Source organism: Hyperolius riggenbachi, chromosome 6 (genome assembly GCF_040937935.1).
Source record: "Hyperolius riggenbachi isolate aHypRig1 chromosome 6, aHypRig1.pri, whole genome shotgun sequence".
Lineage (NCBI taxonomy): Eukaryota > Metazoa > Chordata > Amphibia > Anura > Hyperoliidae > Hyperolius > Hyperolius riggenbachi.
Genome location: NC_090651.1, coordinates 165,338,806 through 165,360,775, shown reverse-complemented (window position 1 = coordinate 165,360,775; position 21,970 = coordinate 165,338,806). Strand labels below are relative to the sequence as shown.

Sequence of the window (21,970 nt, the reverse complement as noted above, 5' to 3'; positions counted from 1 at the left end):
CTGTCGTCCTCCTCTTCCTCCTTGGCTAGTGGCAGTTCAACTTTACTGGTGCTGCGATCTCCTCTCCAGCTACACAGACCCAGCTCCCCAGGGCCTATGCTGCATGCCAGGTACGACGGTGTCACGTCATCTTAGACATGTCTTGCCTCAAAGCGGAGAGTCACACTGGACCAGCTCTCCTGGCTGCTCTTAACAAACAGGTGGATCAGTGGCTGACCCCGCACCAGCTGGAGATCGGCAACGTGGTGTGTGACAACGGCAGCAATCTCCTTTCTGCTTTGAATTTGGGAAAGCTGACACATGTACCCTGCATGGCACATGTGCTCAATCTAGTCATTCAAAGATTTGTGTTAAAGTACCCAGGCTTAGAGGACGTCCTGAAGCAGGCCGTCACCCAGTAGCTCTACAATTACAGTAGAAGGACACAATCTGGGGAGAAGGGGATGTTGTGGCCCAACAACTGGACACTGATGCGAAATGCATGCAGGCTCATGCGGCCGTTTGAGGAGGTGACCAACCTTGTGATTCGCAGTGAAGGCACCATCAGCAACTTGATCCCGTACGCTTACTTCCAGGAGTGTGCCATGCGTAGAGTGGTGGATCAAGCTGTGGAGGAGCGTGAAGAGGAACAGTTACGGCAGGAACAGTTGTGGGAGCAACAGAATCAGATGTTTCCTCAACACCTGCGGCAGCACAGAGGGGGGAGGAAGAGGAAGAGTCGTGTGGGGAAGAGAAGTCAGACTCGGATGATGAGGAAGGTGTTTCTTTGGAGGAGGAGGAGGCGGCAGAAGAATAACCGCAGCAGGCATCGCAGGGGGCTTGTGTTGCTTGACGTTACCATGGTATTGTTCGTGGCTGGGGGGAGGAGGAGGACTTACCTGACGTCACTGTGGAAGAGCAAGAGGAGATGGGGGTACGTCTGGATCCAAATTTGTGCAGATGGCGTCTTTCATGCTGTCCAGCCTGTTGAGGGACCCCCGTATAAAAAACTCAAGGGGAATGAGCTGTACTGAGTGGCCATGCTACTAGACCCACGGTATAGGCACAAAGTGGCGGACATGTTACCAACTCACCAGAAGGCAGAAAGGATGCAGCACATGCAGAACAAGCTGGCAAGTATGCTTTACAATGCGTTTAAGGGTGATGTCACAGCACAACGCAATAAAGGTACCACTGCCTGTAATCCTCCTCCCATGTCCACGCAGGCAAGGACAGGACGCTCCAGCGATCTCATGGTGATGTCGTTTATGCGGACATTCTTTAGTCCAACGCCTCGCCTTATCGCTTCTGGATCCACCCTCCACCAATGCCTCGACCGGCAGGTAGCCGACTACGGCCTTAAGTGTGGATGTAGACACTGTGAGCAGCGATGAACCCTTGGACTACTGGGTGCGCAGGCTTGACCTGTGGCCAGAGCTGTCCCAATTTGCCATCCAACTTCTGTCTTGCCCTGCCTCAAGCGTCCTGTCAGAAAGGACCTTCAGCGCAGCTGGAGGCATTGTCACTGAGAAGAGAAGTCACCTAAGTCACAAAAGTGTTCAGTTCCTGACCTTTAGTACCTGACCACAGCCCGGCGACCATATGGGCTTGAAAACCGCCACGGCCTGCACTCTCGCCACGGTGCGCACCAGTTCAGCATGGCCATCACTACGCAAACAGCTGTTTGCGGTGCGTTACACAGTGAGTTTGGTGTGTCAGTGTGAAGCAGTACTCTAATTACACTCCCTGATCCATGTATACACATGCAAGATGTTTTAAAGCACTTTAGGCCTGCAATTTAGCATTCAATGTGATTTCGACCCTTAAAACGTTGCTTTGCGTCAAATCCAGATTTTTTCCTGGGACTTTTGGCGTCTCTCCCACTCCGCCATGCCCCCCTCCAGGTGTTAGACCCCTTGAAACATCTTTTTCATCACTTTTGTGGCCAGCATAAATTTTTCTAGTTTTCCAAGTTTGCCTCCCTATTGAAGTCTATTGCTGTTCGCAGAAGTTCGCGCGAACCGAACTTTTTGCGGAAGTTTGGGAATCGAAAATCGGAGGTCAGGACTGGTGTTATGTGGCAGTGATGGGGTTGGTTGGTTAACAGTCTGGCAGCAGTATTCCATATCAGCTGTAGACAGTACAAGTCCTTTTTTGGAAGGCCGTTGTAGAGAGCATTACAGTAGCCCAGTCGGGATGTAATGAAGACATGAACCTTAGTTCAATCATTAGTTGGCAGATCTTCTGGGGGGATGAGGTGCTTGATTTTTGTGAAGTTCTTCAAGTGAAAGTAGGATGATCTCACCACAGCAGAGATGTGAGTTCTGAAGTTTAAATCCCCATCAATTAGAACTCCCAGGCTACGCACATGCTCAGACTCAAAGCTGTGTAGATCTATGCCTCCTATTCCCAAAGGTGAAGACTGCAAGTGAAGTTGTTTTGCTGTCATGCCCTGCCCTCTGACCAGAAGGACTTCAGTTTTATCTGCATTTAGTAAATTAACTATATTCAGAGAAAAAGCATGTGTGCATCAACCAAGTGAACCTGACAAATCTGGCTTTGCAAATTTGGCCTATTGGCTAATCACGAGACATTGCTCATGCAAATAAGCATTTGCTTTCGCATGCCTAAATATGCAGGGTCAAAACCAAAAACCGCAAAACAATCGCCCTGCGGGAATTAGTTCATGCTATATAGCACTATCCAGGGGCGCCACGAGGAGGCTTCCCATTGCCCCCATACAACCGGGGGGCCGCGGGGGTCCCAGGCACTCTCACCGCCTGGAACCCACACAGCGGCACCCCGGAGGTGGAGGCCAGGGGGTGCAGGCGATCTCCCCAGCGTGGCCAGCGCCGGGAAGAGCCGCCCGCACACACCTCCCAGGATTAAAAACAGGCACTTACCTCAACGTCCATTGCGTTCTGCTATATGCGCATAACCTGGGCGCGACACATAAGGGGCGGACAGGCGCAAATAGCCTGCTCCAGGGCTCTCACCTCCTAAAACAAGCCACTCACTACCTGCCCTCAGAAGAAAGAAATGCAATGCTAACTATATTCAGAGAAAAAGCATGTGTGCATCAACCAAGTGAACCTGACAAATCTGGCTTTGCAAATTTGGCCTATTGGCTAATCACGAGACATTGCTCATGCAAATAAGCATTTGCTTTCGCATGCCTAAATATGCAGGGTCAAAACCAAAAACCGCAAAACAATCGCCCTGCGGGAATTAGTTCATGCTATATAGCACTATCCAGGGGCGCCACGAGGAGGCTTCCCATTGCCCCCATACAACCGGGGGGCCGCGGGGGTCCCAGGCACTCTCACCGCCTGGAACCCACACAGCGGCACCCCGGAGGTGGAGGCCAGGGGGTGCAGGCGATCTCCCCAGCGTGGCCAGCGCCGGGAAGAGCCGCCCGCACACACCTCCCAGGATTAAAAACAGGCACTTACCTCAACGTCCATTGCGTTCTGCTATATGCGCATAACCTGGGCGCGACACATAAGGGGCGGACAGGCGCAAATAGCCTGCTCCAGGGCTCTCACCTCCTAAAACAAGCCACTCACTACCTGCCCTCAGAAGAAAGAAATGCAATGCTAACTATATTCAGAGAAAAAGCATGTGTGCATCAACCAAGTGAACCTGACAAATCTGGCTTTGCAAATTTGGCCTATTGGCTAATCACGAGACATTGCTCATGCAAATAAGCATTTGCTTTCGCATGCCTAAATATGCAGGGTCAAAACCAAAAACCGCAAAACAATCGCCCTGCGGGAATTAGTTCATGCTATATAGCACTATCCAGGGGCGCCACGAGGAGGCTTCCCATTGCCCCCATACAACCGGGGGGCCGCGGGGGTCCCAGGCACTCTCACCGCCTGGAACCCACACAGCGGCACCCCGGAGGTGGAGGCCAGGGGGTGCAGGCGATCTCCCCAGCGTGGCCAGCGCCGGGAAGAGCCGCCCGCACACACCTCCCAGGATTAAAAACAGGCACTTACCTCAACGTCCATTGCGTTCTGCTATATGCGCATAACCTGGGCGCGACACATAAGGGGCGGACAGGCGCAAATAGCCTGCTCCAGGGCTCTCACCTCCTAAAACAAGCCACTCACTACCTGCCCTCAGAAGAAAGAAATGCAATGCTAACTATATTCAGAGAAAAAGCATGTGTGCATCAACCAAGTGAACCTGACAAATCTGGCTTCACTTGGTTGATGCACACATGTTCTTTCTCTGTTGTGATTATCTGCATTTAGTCTCAGCCATTTGTCATACATCCATTGCTGTAGTTTGGCTAAGCAGGCATTTATAGTTGGAGTTGGGTCTGTCTCACCAGGCTTGAAGGAAAGATATAGTTGGGTGTCGTCAGCATAGTAGTGGTATTTCAGGCCCTGTTTTTGAATTCGTTTTCCAAGCGGTAATATGTAAATAGTGAAAAGCAGGGGAGAAAGGATTGAGCCCTGGGGCACCCCATACTTAAGTGGTACAGAAGTGGACATGTAGGGCCCCATAGACACTTTTTAGGTTCTGCCAATCAAGAAGGATTGGAACCACTGGAGAACTTTGCCATCAATGCCGCAGTATTCCTGTAGCCTGCTTATCAAGATGTCATAGTCATCTGTATCTAAGGTCTAGCAGAATCAGGATGGAGCACTCTCCTCTGTCTCTTGCTATGAGCAGGTGGTTGCAGATTTGGATGAGGGCAGTTTCATTGCTGTGATGTTTCCTGAAGCCAGACTGTAATGGGTCATAAATGTTGTTTTGTTTAGCTTAAGATTTTGGCTTAAGGGAAGGTCTCTAGCTGAACAAGTCTCTAGCTGGTCATTGCATCTGGGTCCAAGAAAGGTTTTTTGAGGAGAGGCCTAATGATTGCTTCTTTCAGTAAAGCAGGAAATATCCCTGACTGTAAGGAACAGTTTACAATTTTGAGGAATACTGGCATAAACAGTCGGGGCAGTTCAACATGAACTTTGTTGGGCCAGGATCCAGGTCACAGGTAGTTTGGCGGAGGTAAAGGAGGATGCTTGATGTGACTTCTTCATCAATTTCCTTGAAGTTTGATGAAGGTGTTATGCCAATGGTCTTTGGTGCTATATAAGACTAAGATGCAGTAAGTTGGATGGCGGACCGTATAGCAGAGACTTTGTCTAAGAAGAAATGGGCAACTTAGTCACAGAGGTCCTTTGAAGACTGGATATTATATTTTTGGCATGCCAGTTTGCAGAGTTTTTCCACTGTGCGGAACAGTTGGGCTGGTTTGTTAACTGCATTTGCAATCTCATTAAAAGACAAGGCAAATTTCAAATAGCAGTGTAATAACTAGTGTATGATACAAAATTGCACAATATGGGATGGCCAGGCAAAATATTTGTGTGTGCGTAATACAGGATGTATAAATGAATTTGTGGCTGTATGATGTATGATCTGCCACACAAATACAGTTCATTGTTGACACTGCAGCAAAGTGGCAGTACTAGAAATCTATGATTCAAATACATAATATCCATTATATACAAAATATATAGAAGAGTAGGCATCCAACAATTTATAATATACAAAAAATAAAGTTATCAAGGAAATCATTTATAGAAAAGTGCTAGTGCTGTGCAAATCTGAAATTGATATCTCCAAGTAGACATACAGTGAATATGCAGACACCCTAGGGGGGATGATATGAAAGTTCAGAGTACAAAGAATTACTAATGAAAGCAAGATGCATGCAAAATGAATTCAGTATATTAATGCATAAATAAAATTCATCTATAAAAATCTATTCAATGATCACAATTCATGTAGTGCTTCATACAATGCAGATAACAGTGTGCTGCTACAATGAAGACCACAGATGACTAACTATTCAAAGACTCTAGATGCTGAAGGCATGATGGGTGTTGCAATTAACTCCGTATCGGGACAACCCAAATGGGACAATCCAGAAGAAACAACTACTGCATCTACTACCAGACGTGTACTGCTCAATTGATCTCAGAAAAAAGCAATACCACTTGAAGATAAAGTGCCGTCTCTCAATGTGCTCATCCACTACCACCGCTCATCCGCCACCATAGTTTGACTAGTATCGGAGTACCTTCTCCTTCATCAGAGGCCTCTAATGGTGGCTGGGCACATTGAGAGACAGCACTGACTGTACTGTATTTTCATAGGGTAAGATGCTTTTTTCCTAAGTGGTATGCGTCTGGTAGTAGATACTTGGTTCTTTTAGGTTGCCCCGATAGGGATTTTATTGAAACAGCCATCATTCCTGCAGCATCTAGAGTATTTCACTTACCATACTTTTCTCAATCCTACTAGAGCTTGAAGATCTTAACATCCTATGAGTTCACCAGACTCGGGATCCGAATCAAGGTTTTTCTAGATCAAAACCCAGAAAGATTCTCATCACAGAGCAAAGGTGGAAGAGTCTAGAAGAGAAAGGTCTCATCGCTCACATTCATCTAGAAGGTTTCTCATAGAACTCCCTCAGAATATTGTACCGATTCTGAAAGAAGCATGAGTCATTGCCACTCAAGAAAGGAGGATAGAGGCCACAGCTTTTCTTCAAGACTATGCTGGTTCTAGAACTCCCAGAAAAAAAGCTTTGCAAAGATTGAGACATGCTACCAAGAAAAAAGAGCAGGAGTCTTCAGAGTTTTTTTCTTAATTAATCAAGTAAGCTACCAGATTGGAGCTGGAAAAGGAGAGTGATCAGTAGTTAGCTCAAATTACAATTTCTAGTGGCTCAATACAGGACTTGGAATTTGCCTCAGTTCCTCCTGTTATCATGTCCAAAGATGTGAATGAATGGGAGGAGTCTGCTCAAGCAAAAAAAGTTGGGAAATACTATCCACATCTCCAGAAGTTGGGTCCTGTCTTCCCCCTTTTTAAAGAAATTAAAGATCTGATCAGGGAAGAATGGTAAAAAAGTCAAATAAGAAGCCACCCTAGCAGAACAGGTGGAATAAGCTCTTTCCACTTTCCACAGAAGAACGGGATCTTTGACAAGTGCTGCTCCTTTGGCCAATGTCTCTGTGTATGACTTAGCAAAACATGTAGCTTTCCCATATCAGAAGCTCGGTCTTATCCAAATTACGCTTCAGGGACCTGGTGGCCATCTAGGAAGAAATGGATGCAAGGCAGGTGGAGATCTTGTCCATGGTGGAGAAGGAGAGATCCGGGGTGTGGAGGTATATCTGGGTGTCGTCAGCATACAGGTGGTAGTTGAAGCCCATGGGAGATAATTTTCTCCATCCAAGTGGTATAGAGTGAGAACATTAAAGGTCCCAGGACGAAGACTTGGGGAACCTCAACCAAGAGGGGTGTGGAAGTGGATGAGGAGCCATTGAAGGTCGTTTTGAAGGAGTAGTTGGAGAGGTTGGAGGAGATCCAGGCTAAGGCTAGGTTATGAATGCCCAAAGGGCTTGATTCACAAAGCCGTGCTAACTGTTAGCACGCTGGTGAAAAGCCCATTATCACGCCTAAACTCAGTTTAGGCGTGATAAAATAAACTTGCGCACAAAGTTTTGCGCGTAAAGTTTTATGCACGCAACACCATTAAACCCTATGCGACGTTTCGTGTGCACCGGAGTATGTTTTTCCCTCAAAGCGGTGCTAACCTACTTAGTGCAATGCTTATCACGCCCAAAAGTCTTTAGGCGTGCTAACTAGGTTAGCACCGCTTTGTGAATCAAGCCCCTAGACTGCAGGGAGTGGATGAGGAGGGAGTGATCGACAGTGTCAAATGCTGAGGAGAGGTCAAGGAGGATCAGTATGGAGTATTTACCTTTGGCTTTAGCAAGGTCAAGGTCATTAACCACTTTGATGAGGGCTGTTTTCTGCAATCTGGATTGCAGAGGATCGAGAATGGAGTTGGAGGGCTAGGCATTCAAGAATTTTCAAGGCAAAGGGGAGGAGAGAGATTGGGCGGTAGTTGGATGGCAGTGTGGGGTCAAGTAAAGGTTTCTATAGCAGGGGAAGAACAGTGGCCTGTTTGAATACAGAGGGAAAGGTGTCAGTGGAGAAGTAGAGGTTAAATTTGATTGTAGATCTAAAAAGCTTTTCTTTTGGTCAAAAGGAATCATTCTGGTACATTTGGTGGGCATACCCCAAGGCACTTACATTTTGGATAAGAGTTTTCTTGTAGTTCCCTCCACTACAAATCAAAGAATTCCAGAAGAACCTAGAGAAGCTTGCGGTAAAACCCTTCTAAATCTCCCAACCTCAATATAAATCAATGACGCATATCTCCCTTGCAGAAAAGTGTATATTAGCAGCATACTGGAAGTTTACTATTCTTTCTTTTGATCAGTTTAAACACAGACTTAGTCATGTTCTCTGCGTTGACAGAATAGAAGCCATCTTGAATGACACTAGCACGAAATTTAAAAAGGTATGGCTTCCTTACTATACTAAATATTCACACCGAACTCTTACTGTTCTGGGCACCTTGGGCAGGACTTTTCTTTTTACTTCTTTTACCTCTTGTTCTCTGTTCTTCTTCTCCCCATGCATGGCTTAGTTCCATTCTCTCTTCTTTTTTTTCACTTGCCCTCCTCATGGAACAGTGACTAGAAGGTCACCATTTGCTCAGGGTATATCTGACCACTTTTTGGTATTCAGCAGACATGTATATCAGCTGTACTGTTATGTTTGTAAAAGGGAAGATCCACGGAAAAAAAAAATACTAATCCATTTACCTGGGGCTTCCTCAAGCCTGTGGCAGGCAGGACGTGCCCTCGACGCCGCTCCAGAGGCTCCCGGTCTTATCCGGTGGCTCACCCGACCTGGCCAGGCCAGCTTCCTGGTCGGGCTTCTCCTTGCTCTCCAACGTGCGTCTCACGCGGTCGCGCTGACATCATCGGACGTCCTACTGACTGTACCGTGCAGGCACAGAACTACTGCGCTTGCGCAGTACAGCCTGGAGGACGTCCGATGACGTCAGTGCGACGGCGTGAGACGCACGTTGGAGCGCACAAGAGCACGACCTGGAAGCCGGCCTGGCCAGGTCGGTGAGCCACCGGAGAAGACCGGGAGCATCCGGAGCGGCATCGAGGGCACGTCCTGCCTGCCACAGGCTGGAGGAAGCCTCAGGTAAGTGGATTAGTATTTTTTTTTCTCCGTGAACCCTCCCTTTAATGCGCGAATTACAATTATAGTTCTGGTATATGTACTGCAAACCTTTTACTCAGAAGGGTACTTAAGGCGATAGTGCTACTATAGAATCAACAACAATGCCGACCTAGCATATATTACCTTAGTGCTGCCGCAGCTTAACTGTAATTTACCTGTAAGGTTACCTTTGATCCCCTAGCAGGGAAAACATATACCCTGTTCCTATTTGTGTTCCAAGAATCTTTTTCAGTTTTTAGATGCTATACTTTTTCTTTGAAAAATTTAAATAAGATTTTTTGGGAGAAAAAAAAATTATTTCATAGAAATGTTGGCAATGAGAATACTTTTCTATAAATTATGAGGATAGTAGTGCAAAGAAAAAAAAAGAAAAGCTATATGATACCTGGGCCAGGAATCCAGATTCGGCTTTCAGGGATGCGTCAAACAAATACAGGAGTCGTTGAAACTTTGCATCATTATACTCAAACCGATCACCAAATGCTATAGAACAAATCACATTGGCAACTGCATTATTGATAATGTAATGAGGGTCAAATGGCTCACCTGGCAAAGAAAGAAAACCATAAAACATATTCAGTTTTCATCAAACACAAAAAACCCTCAGCTATTAATCGCTAAAACAGAGTATTTGTTATTGGTTTACATCTGACTTACTTTTGTGAGTTTTAAATTCGGCACTCAGACATCGGGCTTCCTCAAGCACTCTCTCCTCCAGGGACTTCTTCCCCATTCCAAAGTTTCTCAGTGTTGTCAGGGTGAATCTTCTTTGCTCTTTCCAGGAATTCCCAAATTTTGCAATTATCAATCCTAAAGCCCATATTTGTTATTGTCAGACAGACATTTGAACAATCAATGCTGCAAACTCCATTCTGTAACATAATGTTATAACATTAACTTTCCATATTAATTTGATGATTTTTTTACATCTACCACAAAGTTCAAAATTCACCTTTTTTTGCAGCCATGACAAACATATATGTACAGTATATAACTCACTGAATTCCCATCTTCCATCATCAGTTATACAGTATGTTTGTGTGCAGGGGCGTAACCAGTGGCGTAGCTAAGGTGTTTGACACCCGGTGCGGATAATTTACCGACACCCCCCCCAAAAAAAAGTGAAGCGCGCAGTGGCAAAAAATGGGTGTGGACATGACATCACATGGGTGGGGGTAACTGTAATGTAACTGTAACAGTAATGCAGTGGGCTAATATAGGTAGCCAGAATAGTTGCCCCCAGTATAGGTTAGTTAGGTAGGTGCCTCCAATATAGTTAGCCAGTATAGTTGCCCCCAGTATCGGCTAGCTAGGTAGGTAGGTAGGTGACCCCAATAGAGGTTAGATAGGTAGGTGCCCCAGTATAGATCACACAGGTAGCTGCCCCCAGTATAGGTTAGATTGGTAGGTGCCTCCAGTGTAGGTTAGATAGGTAGCTGCCCCCCAGTATAGGTTAGATAGGTAGGTGCCCCCCAGTATAGGTTAGATTAGGTAGGTGCCCCCTAGTATAGGTTAGATTAGGTAGGTGCCCCCCATTATAGGTTAGATAGGTAGCTGCCCCCCCCCCAGTATAGGTTACATAGGTAGCTGCCCCCCAGTATAGGTTAGATAGATAGGTAGCTGCCTTCCAGTATAGGTTAGATTAGGTAGGTGCCCCCCATTATAGGTTAGATAGGTAGCTGCCCCCCCCCCCCCAGTATAGGTTACATAGGTAGCTGCCCCCCAGTATAGGTTAGATAGATAGGTAGCTGCCTTCCAGTATAGGTTAGATTAGGTAGCTGCACCCCAGCTAGATTAGGTTGGTGCCCCCCAGTATAGGTTAAATAGGTAGCTGCCCCTCAGTATAGGTTAGATAGGTAGCTGCTGCCCAGTATAGGTTAGATTAGGTAGGTGCCCCCATTATAGGTTAGATTAGGTAGGTACCCCCAGTATAGGTTAGATAGGTAGCTGCCCCCCAGTATAGGTTAGATAGGTAGCTGCCCCACAGTATAGGTTAATAGGTAGCTGCCCCCCAGTATAGGTTAGATTAGGTAGGTGCCCCCCAGTATAGGTTAGATTAGGTAGGTGCCCCCCAGTATAGGTTAGATTAGGTAGGTACCCCCAGTATAGGTTAGATAGGTAGCTGCCCCCCAGTATTAGGCTCACTAGCCGCCAGTCTCCTCTCTGCATACGCTGATACACACGTTGCTTCCTGCTTAGCCGGGAAGCAGCATGTATATCAGCGTCTATGCAGAGAGGAGACTGGCGGCTAGTGAACGGCGATTGGAACCAGGTAGGTGAGTAGTTTAGTACAGGCTTCCCTGCACATTGATCTCTGCAGTCGGGAGGGGGGAGCACGGAGGGCAGCCCTGGGAGAGGTCGGGCTGCCCTCCCCGCGGCTGCGGCTCTCCCCTCCATTACAGCGCACCCCCTCTAGGGCGGCTGGGGTCACCCCACCTGGTGCGGGTCGCACCCCCCGCGCCCCCGTCACGACGCTAATGGGCGTAACTAGAAATCACGGGGCCCTCCTGCAAAATTTTGGATGGGGCCCCCCCAGGTGTCGTTGCTGGAAGGGAAAGTGCTGATGGGAGCCCAAGGTGAGGGAGGAGGGAATCGGACCCCCTCCCTGCTGCTGTTTGTGCCTGCTGCTCCACCTTCCTGCGTTGCAGGGGCGTATCTGGGTAATATAGCGTCAATGGCAAACACTAAAATTGCCCCCCCACCCCGGTCAGAGGCTCCCCTGTAAAAACTGCACCCTTTCTCATGCACATTTGTTATAGTGGTCTGTGTTTTTGTCAGTCTTCTTATTCCCTCTCTGTACTCTGTCAGTTCTGCATAAAAAAATACATCATATTAATAATATGGTAGATTATGATTATGGTAGGATTAGATTGGGAGCTCCTCCAAGGACAGTCAGTGACATGACTATGTACTCTGCAAATGTATTTATGTAGCACTTAGTCTTCTACAACACTTTACAGAGGGTGAAATCCCCCTGTGGGAGTCAGAGTGCAGCCAAAAGACAGCAATAACAGACGGGGGGGTCACACAGATTGCAATAACAGACAGGGGGGGTCACACAGACAGCAATAACAGACAGGGGGGGTCACACAGACTACAATAACAGACAGGGGGTCACACAGACAGCAATAACAGACAGGGGGTCACACAGACAGCAATAACAGACAGGGGGGTCACACAGACTGCAATAACAGACAGGGATGTCACACAGACAGCAATAACAGACGGGGGGGGGGGGGGTCACACAGACAGCAATAACAGACAGGGGAGTTACACAGACAGCAATAACAGACAGGGGGGTCACACAGACAGCAATAACAGACAGGGGGGTCACACAGACAGCAAAAACAGACAGGGGGGTCTCACAGACAGCAAAAACAGACAGGGGGATCACGCAGACAGCAATAACAGACAGGGGGATCACGCAGACAGCAATAACAGATGGGGGGGGTCACACGCAGCAATAACAGACAGGGGGGGGTCACACAGACTGCGATAACAGACAGGGGACTCACACAGACAGCAATAACATACAGGGGGGTCACACAGACAGCAATAACAGACAGGGGAGTTACACAGACAGCAATAACAGACAGGGGGTTACACAAACAGCAATAACAGACAGGGGGGTCATACAGACAGCAATAACAGACAGAGAGGTCACACAGAAAGCAATAATAGACAGGGGAGGTTACACAGACCGCAATACCGAACGGGGGGGAAGGGGGGGGGGGGGTCATGCAGACAGCAATAACAGACAGGGAGTCAGACAGGCAGCAATAACAGACAGGGGGGTTACACAGACAGCAATTAAAGACAGAGGGGGGTCACACAGACAGAAGTAACAGACAGGGTGGTCACGCAGTCAGCAATAACAGACAGGGGGGTCATCAGACAGCAATAACAGACAGGGGGGGGGGGGTCACACATGCAGCAATAACAGACAGGGGGGGTCACACAGACTGCAATAACAGACGGGGGATCACACAGACAGCAATAACATACAGGGGGGTTACACAGACAGCAATAACAGACAGGGAGGGGGGGGTCACACAGACAGCAATAACAGACAGAGACGTCACACAGTACGCAATAACAGACAGAGGGGTTACACAGTGTGTGTTTCCGTTATAGGGACACACGCCAGGTGGCTACAGCTGCACAACACGGGTGCAGGCATGGCGCCTGCACCCCTCTACATAAGCCACTGCTGTGCTGTCACCTCCTGCACCTAAACATAGCCCTGGAGGGCCCCAGAGCCAGGGGCCCTCCTCAGGCTTTTCCTCCTAAGGGCCCCCCTGCAGATGCATCCCTTGCAGGGGCTATTGTTACGCCCCTGTTTGTGTGCAAAGATGCCATCCAAGGTGTATTCAAGTTGGTTTTGGATTCTACTACAAATGTAAGAGAAAAAATAATGCCTTTACTCTTCTTTTTGCAAACCCAGGGCTAATCTTTTCTCTGAAAATCTCTATACCAATTCACCTTCAAAATGTAAGATTTACCTTTAATAATTTTATAGCTCCTATCCCAGCTATGTTTTTGACCTCATACAAAAGTAGGCCCCATACATTCCCTCCACTTCCCGAGTGACCTACTGCCTTTTTCACTAACATCCATTTTATATACATGGCTCTAAATCATACATTGCCTGGAGTGCCAGTGGTCCTTGTGGGCACCATGCCCCTGGACTAAACCCCACCCCTGAACCAGGTCCCACCCCTGGACTAAGCCTTGCCCCCATGGGTGTTCTATCACCTGCTTCTGCTGCGTGTGTGAAGAAGCAGGAGGTTCATTGTCCTGAGAAGCAGCATCCCAGGTTCCTGGAGAGCAGACAAGGGCCAGTTTAACCACTTGAGGACCGTGGGCTTTACCCCCCTTAAGGACCAGAGCCTTTTTTTCCATTCAGACCACTGCAGCTTTCACGGTTTATTGCTCGGTCATACAACCTACCACCTAAATGAATTTTGGCTCCTTTTCTTGTCACTTAGGCCCAGTGCACACCGAGCGGTTTTTGGAGCGATCCGCCGGCCGCATCCGCCTGGAAAAATGCTTGGCTAATGTATTGCAATGGGATGGTGCACACCGGCGGTTTGAGGTTTTTGCCAAGCCGCAAACGCGCCTCCTGCTGCGCGTTTGCGGTTTGCTAAAAAACCTCAAACCGCCGGTGTGCACCACACATTGAAATACAACAGCCAAGCGTTTTCACTGGCTGATGCGGCTGGTGGATCGCATACAAAATCCGCTTGGTGTGCACCCGGCCAAATATCTGCTCTCTGCTCCCAAAACCGCTAGCGTTTTGACGATCTGCTAGCGGTTTTGGTGTGCACTGGGCCTAATAAAGCTTTCTTTTGGTGCTATTTGATTGCTGCTGCGATTTTTACTTTTTATTATATTCATCAAAAAAGACATGAATTTTGTTTTGTCAAAAAATGATTTTTTTAACTTTCTGTGCTGACATTTTTCAAATAAAGTAAAATTTCTGTATACATGCAGCACGAAAAATTTGGACAAACATGTTTTTAATTAAAAAAAACCCATTCAGCCTATATTGATTGGTTTGGGTAAAAGTTATAGCGTTTACAAGCTATGGTGCAAAAAGTGATTTTTCCCATTTTTAAGCATCTATGACTTTTCTGACCACCTGTCATGTTTCATGAGGGGCTAGAATTCCAGGATAGTATAAATACCCCCCAAATGACCCCATTTTGGAAAGAAGACATCCCAAAGTATTCACTGAGAGGCATGGTGAGTTCATAGAATATATTTTTTTGTCACAAGTTAGCGGAAAATGACACTTTGCGAAAAAAAAGAAAAAAAAAAAAGTTTCCATTTCTGCTAACTTGCGGGAAAAAAAAATGAAATCTGCCACGGACTCACCATGCCCCTCTCTGAATACCTTGAAGTGTCTAATTTCCAAAATGGGGTAATTTGTGGGGTGTGTTTACTGTCCTGGCATTTTGGGGGGTGTCTAATTGTAAGCACCCCTGTAAAGCCTAAAGGTGCTCATTGGACTTTGGGCCCCTTAGCGCAGTTAGGGTGCAAAAAAGTGCCACACATGTGGTATTGCCGTACTCAGGAGAAGTAGTATAATGTGTTTTGGGGTGTATTTTTACACATACCCATGCTGGGTGGGAGAAATGTCTCTGTAAATGACAATTGTTTGATTTTTTTTTTTTTTTACACACAATTGTCCATTTACAGAGATATTTCTCCCACTCAGCATGGGTATGTGTAAAAATACACCCCAAAACACATTATACTACTTCTCCTGAGTACGGCGATACCACATGTGTGGCACTTTTTTGCACCCTAACTGCGCTAAGGGGCCCAAAGTCCAATGAGTAGAACAGATGTAAACACTGCACTTGGGAGGTGATCTGACGTCGGATCTGCGGGCGATCTCTTGGTGTGGGTGGGTGATCAGATTGCCCGCAAGGGGCAGGTTAGGGGCTGATTGATGGGTGGCAGCGACAGGGGGTGATTGATGGGTGATTGACAGGTGATCAGTGGGTTATTACAGGGAAGAACAGATGTAAATATTGCACTGGCGAATTGATAAGGGGGGGTCTGAGGGCAATCTGAGCGTGTAGGCGGTGATTGGGTGCCCGCAAGGGGCAGATTAGGGTCTGATCTGATGGGTAACAGTGACAGGTGGTGATAGGGGGTGATTGATGGGTGATTGATAGGTAATTAGTGTGTGTTTAGGGTAGAGAACAGATGTAAACACTGCACTTGGGAAGTGATCTGACGTCGGATCTGCGGGCGATCTATTGGTGTGGGTGGATGATCAGATTGCCCGCAAGGGGCAGGTTAGGGGCTGATTGATGGGTGGCAGTGACAGGGGGTGATTGATGGGTGGCAGTGACAGGGGGTGATTGATGGGTGATTGACAGGTGATTGACAGGTGATCAGTGGGTTATTACAGGGAAGAAAAGATGTAAATAATGCACTGGCGAATTGATAAGGGGGGGTCTGAGGGCAATCTGAGCGTGTAGGCGGGTGAATGGGTGCCCGCAAGGGGCAGATTAGGGTCTGATCTGATGGGTAACAGTGACAGGTGGTGATAGGGGGTAATTGATGGGTGATTGATGGGTAATTAGTGGGTGTTTAGGGTAGAGAACAGATGTAAACAATGCATTTGGGAGGTGATCTGACGTCTGATCTGTGGGCGATCTATTGGTGTGGGTGGGTGATCAGATTGCCCGCAAGGGGCAGGTTAGGGGCTGATTGATGGGTGGCAGTGACAGGGGCTGATTGATGGGTGATTGACAGGTGATTGACAGGTGATCAGGGGGGATAGAGGCATACAGTACACGGGGGGGGGGGGGGGGGGGTCTGGGGAGAATCTGAGGGGTGGGGGTGATCAGGAGGGAGCAGGGGGCAGTTTAGGGAATAAAAAAAATAGTGTCGACAGATAGTGACAGGTAGTGATTGATGGGTGATTAGGGGGTGATTGGGTGCAAACAGGGGTCTGAGGGTGGGCAGGGGGGGGGGGGGGGTCTGAGGGGTGCTGTGGGCGACCAGGGGGCAGGGGGAAATCAGTGTGCTTGAGTGCAGACTAGGGTGGCTGCAGCCTGCCCTGGTGGTCCCTCGGACACTGGGACTACCAGGGCAGGAGGCAGCCTGTATAATAGGCTTTGTATACATTACAAAGCCTATTATACAAATGGATCGGCGGATTTCCTCCTTCCTCCGCCCGCCGGCGCTGCTAAGTGGGCGGTGAGCTGGAGGCAAAATCCCCGGCCATCGATCCCCGGCAGAGGATCGCGTCACGGATGACGCGATCGCTCCGCCCATGCCCGTACAAGGACCGCCGACTCTCGTACATGCGGCGGTCCTTGCGGGATCCACTTTCCGGCCGCCCATGTGCAGTGGGCAGTTGTTAAGTGGTTAAGGCCCCAAACTTAATTTGTGGGATCCTCCTACCCCCACATGGTCTCCCCCCAACCGTGGCAGGGTCCCCACACCACCAGACCCCGCCAAGTTGTTTCTCCCACTGCTCACAGGCCAGTGCACATGTAGCTGCAGATGAATCACTCACCTGTTCCAGGGCTGCTCTGTCTGTGCTGTCTTTAGCCACGCTGCCTGCCTCTTTTCCATCCAGCGCGCGTTTTGTGGAACATGTGATGGATCACAGACAAGGAGCAGACAGGTGGCTGAAGACAGCCCAGATGATGCAGCAGTGCCAGGAAAGGTGACTGATTCATCTGCAGCTACATGTGCACTGGCCCTGGGGAGCAGGGCTATTTCTACACTATTTGGCAACCCAGGCACAAACACACACACCACCACCATACACACACACGCACATACTACTAAACATGTATGACTAGCTGGTGGGATAGATTACCTTATGCTGAGTATTCTGATGCTGCTTGTGGTCCTCAGGGTGCCCCCATTCCTCTAAGTATTCAAAGGGACCCTCCAGTTGAATACTTACCCAGGATGTTCCCTCAAGCAGTGACACTTGATTGAGGAATACGCAGGCGCAGTTCTGAACCGTGCGTGCACAGTGAAAGCAAGCACTCGTCCATGAGCGCTTTCTTTCTCTGCACAGGTGCAGTCGAAACTTGAGCCTGTGCAGTTCAAAATCATTCAGAGGAACTGCCAGAAGGCTAAGAGAGATGGAATTCCATCAACAGGGATTGAAAGAGGAATAGTAAGAGGATTTAAGTACTTCCGTAACTAAAGTATCTTAAAGTCCAAAATTAAAGCTAATTAAATGGTGGAGTTGGTTCTGCAACAACAAAAGTTGTTTAGGTGATACTTTTAATGACTAACTGTACAAGATTTCTTTGCAAGCTTTAAAAACTTTAAAGATAATCTGAACTGAAAATAAAAAGTCAAAATAACCACACACAGGTCATACTTACCTCCTATGTAGTCTACTCCTCAATTTCTTTCTCCTCTCCTTTCCCATTTGTCCACGGTGATCAATGGAATTCTCCATCCTCCATTTTAGAAATGGTCATTACCCCATAACAGTTTCCAGGTCAGCACACTGTTAAACTGTAATATCACCCACTTGAGCCATAGGGAAACATGGACATTACCTTGCACATTCAGTTGTAACTGACAGCAGCTGATATATAACTGACAACAAATGGTATATTTCAGTTCTGACAAAATATTGTCAGAACTGGAAGGGATCACTGTAAGAAGAAAATGGTGAGCTTCGGAGAGGAACTGACAGTGAGGTTAGTATGTGATATTAATTTGCAGCTATGTCATGTGTTTATTTTAAATAATTTTACTTGCTTCAGGTTCCCTTTTAGTTTATTATTCGGGCATGTTTCAAAACTGGATCAGAACCATATGAAGTACTGTTACATACAGAGGCTTTATATATGATTTTGTATCTGATCTTATGTTAGTCTTCCTCTTTTTTGAAATGTACTGTAAATCTTTAGATCTATTCATTTTAAAGAGTAACTGTTAGGCAAAAAAAGCTAATTTAAATCTCTGTTCTCCCGTGTTAAACAGTTTGGAAGGAAGTCAAAAAGGCAATACTGAAGTTAAAAATCTATCTTACTTTTTTGTGGCTGAACAGCAATCATCTTTTTCCCCAGGCTGCTAAGGAGGCCGCAGGCCGCACATGAGAAGCTGCGGAGCATGCTGGGAGGGTTTTTTTCTTTCTACTGCCTGCCCTTCATTTCCCTATCCCTCCCTAATTCTTTACTGCAGCCCGATTGGCTGCTTCCTCTATCCCACCTGGTTTCCCTTCCCTCGCTCTTGTACAGACATCTGAATGACAGACCCCCCAGACTGACAGCGACATCACCCGCACCCCCCTGGACTGAGAGCGACATCACCCGCACCCCCCCCCCCCCCCGGACTGACAGCGACATATCACCCCCCCCCCCCAGACTGACAGCGACATATCACCCCCCCCCCCAGACTAACAGCGACATATCACCCCCCCCCCCCCAGACTAACAGCGACATCACCCGCACAAGAAGCCCCGCCCCTCCCCGGACTGACAGTGACATCACCCGCACCCGTCCCCAGACTGACAATGACATCACCCGCACCCCCTCCCCCCCGGACTGACAGCGACATCACCCGCACCCCTGCAGACAGAGCGACATTGCCCGCATCTCCCCCCGCCCCCCGCAGACAGAGCGACATTGCCCGCAAGACCCCCCCCCCCCCCCGCAGACTGACAGAACGACATTGCCCGCATCCCCCCCCCCCCTGCAGACAGAGCGACATTGCCCGCAAACACCCCCCCCCCCCAGGCTGACAGGGCGAAATGCCCGCACCCACCCGACCGACAGAGCTGGCGATATGCGCGCACCCCCACAATCCCCCCGCTAAGTAACAGAGCTGGTGATATGCGCGCACCCCCACAACCCCCCTCCCCGCTGAGTGACAGAGCTGGCGATATGCGCGCACCCCCACAACCCCCCCCCCCAACTGAGTGACAGAGTTGGTGATATACGCACCCCCCCACAACCATCCCCCCGCTGAGTGACAGAGCTTGCGATATGCGCGCACCCCCACAACCCCCCCCCCCGCTGAGTGACAGAGCTGGCGATACGCGCGCACCCCCAAAATCCCCCCCCCCCCCCTGCTGAGTGACAGAGCTGGCGATATGCGCGCGCGCACCCCCACAACCATCCCCCCGCTGAGTGACAGAGCTGGCGATATGCGTGCACCCCCACAATCCCCCCCTGCTGAGTGACAGAGCTGGCGATATGCGCGCACCCCCACAATCCCCCCCCCCCCCCCCGCTGAGTGACAGAGCTGGTGATATGCGCGCACCCCCACAACCATCCCCCTGCTGAGTGACAGAGCTGGTGATATGTGCGCGCTCACACCCCCACAACCATCCCCCCGCTGAGTGACAGAGCTGGCAATATGCGCGCATCCCCACAATCCCCCCCTACTGAGTGACAGAGCTGGCGATATGCGCGCACCCCCACAATCCCCCCCCCCCCGCTGAGTGACAGAGCTGGCCATATGCGCGCACCCCCACAACCATCCTCCTGCTGAGTGACAGAGCTGGCAATATGCGCGCACCCCCACAATCCCCCACCCCCGCTGAGTGACAGAGCTGGCGATATGCGCGCACCCCCACAATCCCCCCTACTGAGTGACAGAGCTGGCGATATGCGCGCACCCCCACAATCCCCCCCCCGCTGAGTGACAGAGCTGGCGATATGCGCGCACCCCCACAACCATCCTCCTGCTGAGTGACAGAGCTGGCGATATGCGCGCACCCCCACAATCCCCCCGCCCGCTGAGTGACAGAGCTGGTAATATGCGCACACCCTCCCCCCCCCCCCCCGCTGAGTGACAGAGCTGGCGATATGTGCACACCCCCCCCCCACTTAGTGACAGAGCTGGCAACATGCGCGATCCACCCTACCCCCCCCCCACTGAGTGACAGAGCTGGCGATATGCGCGTACCCCCACAATCCCCCCCCCCCAACTGAGTGACAGAGCTGGTGATATACGCACACCCCCACAACCATCCCCCCGCTGAGTGACAGAGCTTGCGATATGCGCGCACCCCCACAACCCCCCCCCCCGCTGAGTGACAGAGCTGGCGATACGCGCGCACCCCCACAATCCCCCCCCTCAGCTGAGTGACAGAGCTGGTGATATGCGCGCGCGCACCCCCACAACCATCCCCCCGCTGAGTGACAGAGCTGGCGATATGCGTGCACCCCCACAATCCACCCCTGCTGAGTGACAGAGCTGGCGATATGCGCGCACCCTCACAATCCCCCCCCACTGAGTGACAGAGCTGGTGATATGCGCGCACCCCCACAACCATCCCCCTGCTGAGTGACAGAGCTGGTGATATGTGCGCGCGCGCACCCCCACAACCATCCCCCCGCTGAGTGACAGAGCTGGCAATATGCGCGCACCCCCACAATCCCCCCCTACTGAGTGACAGAGCTGGCGATATGTGCGCACCCCCACAATCCCCCCCCCCCCGCTGAGTGACAGAGCTGGCGATATGCGCGCACCCCCACAACCATCCTCCTGCTGAGTGACAGAGCTGGCGATATGCGCGCACCCCCACAATCCCCCCCCCGCTGAGTGACAGAGCTGGTGATATGTGCGCACCCCCCCCACTTAGGGACAGAGCTGGCAACATGCGCGATCCACCCTACCCCCCCCCACTGAGTGACAGAGCTGACGATATGCGCGCACCCCCACAACCATCCCCCTGCTGAGTGACAGAGCTGGTGATATGCGCGCGCGCGCACCCCCACAACCATCCCCCCGCTGAGTGACAGAGCTGGCAATATGCGCGCACCCCCACAACCATCCCCCTGCTGAGTGACAGAGCTGGTGATATGCGCGCGCGCGCACCCCCACAACCATCCCCCCGCTGAGTGACAGAGCTGGCAATATGCGCGCACCCCCACAATCCCCCCCCCCCCCCTACTGAGTGACAGAGCTGGCGATATGCGCGCACCCCCCCAACCCCCCCCCCCCCGCTGAGTGACAGAGCTGGCGATATGCGCACACAGAGCTGGCGATATGCGCATACCCCCACAATCCCCCCGCCCGCTGAGTGACAGAGCTGGCGATATGCGCACACCCTGCTGGCTTCGGACAAGACAGTCAAAGATGGAACCTGCCAGGAACTGTCAGGAGCATAAATCTCTGCAAATACTATATACAAATTCTGTGAAATGCAAACGTGGACAGTGAAATGCATATGTAATGTAAGTACAGCCAATATTTAGCTACTGATGTGTTTTTTTTTTCTCTGAGACCTTACACCTAACAGCTCCTCTTTAACCATTTGCCGACCGCACGCTTATACCGTGCGCCGGCAAAGTGGCAGCTGCAGGACCAGCGACGCGCCAGCTGCAGGCTGATTAATCAGGAAGCAGCCGCT

General features: G+C 49.8%; 1 protein-coding gene across 2 annotated transcripts in view; it reads right to left on the bottom strand.

Annotated features, from left to right (window-relative positions):
• LOC137522589 (cytochrome P450 2D6-like) overlaps positions 1-21,970 on the bottom strand; it is a 131,787-nt gene that overhangs the window by 95,144 nt on the left and 14,673 nt on the right. For both annotated transcript variants that reach the window (XM_068242667.1, XM_068242668.1), the window contains 2 exons: positions 9,766-9,918; positions 9,494-9,654 (listed from right to left, as the gene is read on the bottom strand). In XM_068242667.1, coding sequence (XP_068098768.1) covers positions 9,494-9,654; positions 9,766-9,918 — 314 coding nt within the window. The remainder of the gene's footprint in view (positions 1-9,493; positions 9,655-9,765; positions 9,919-21,970) is intronic.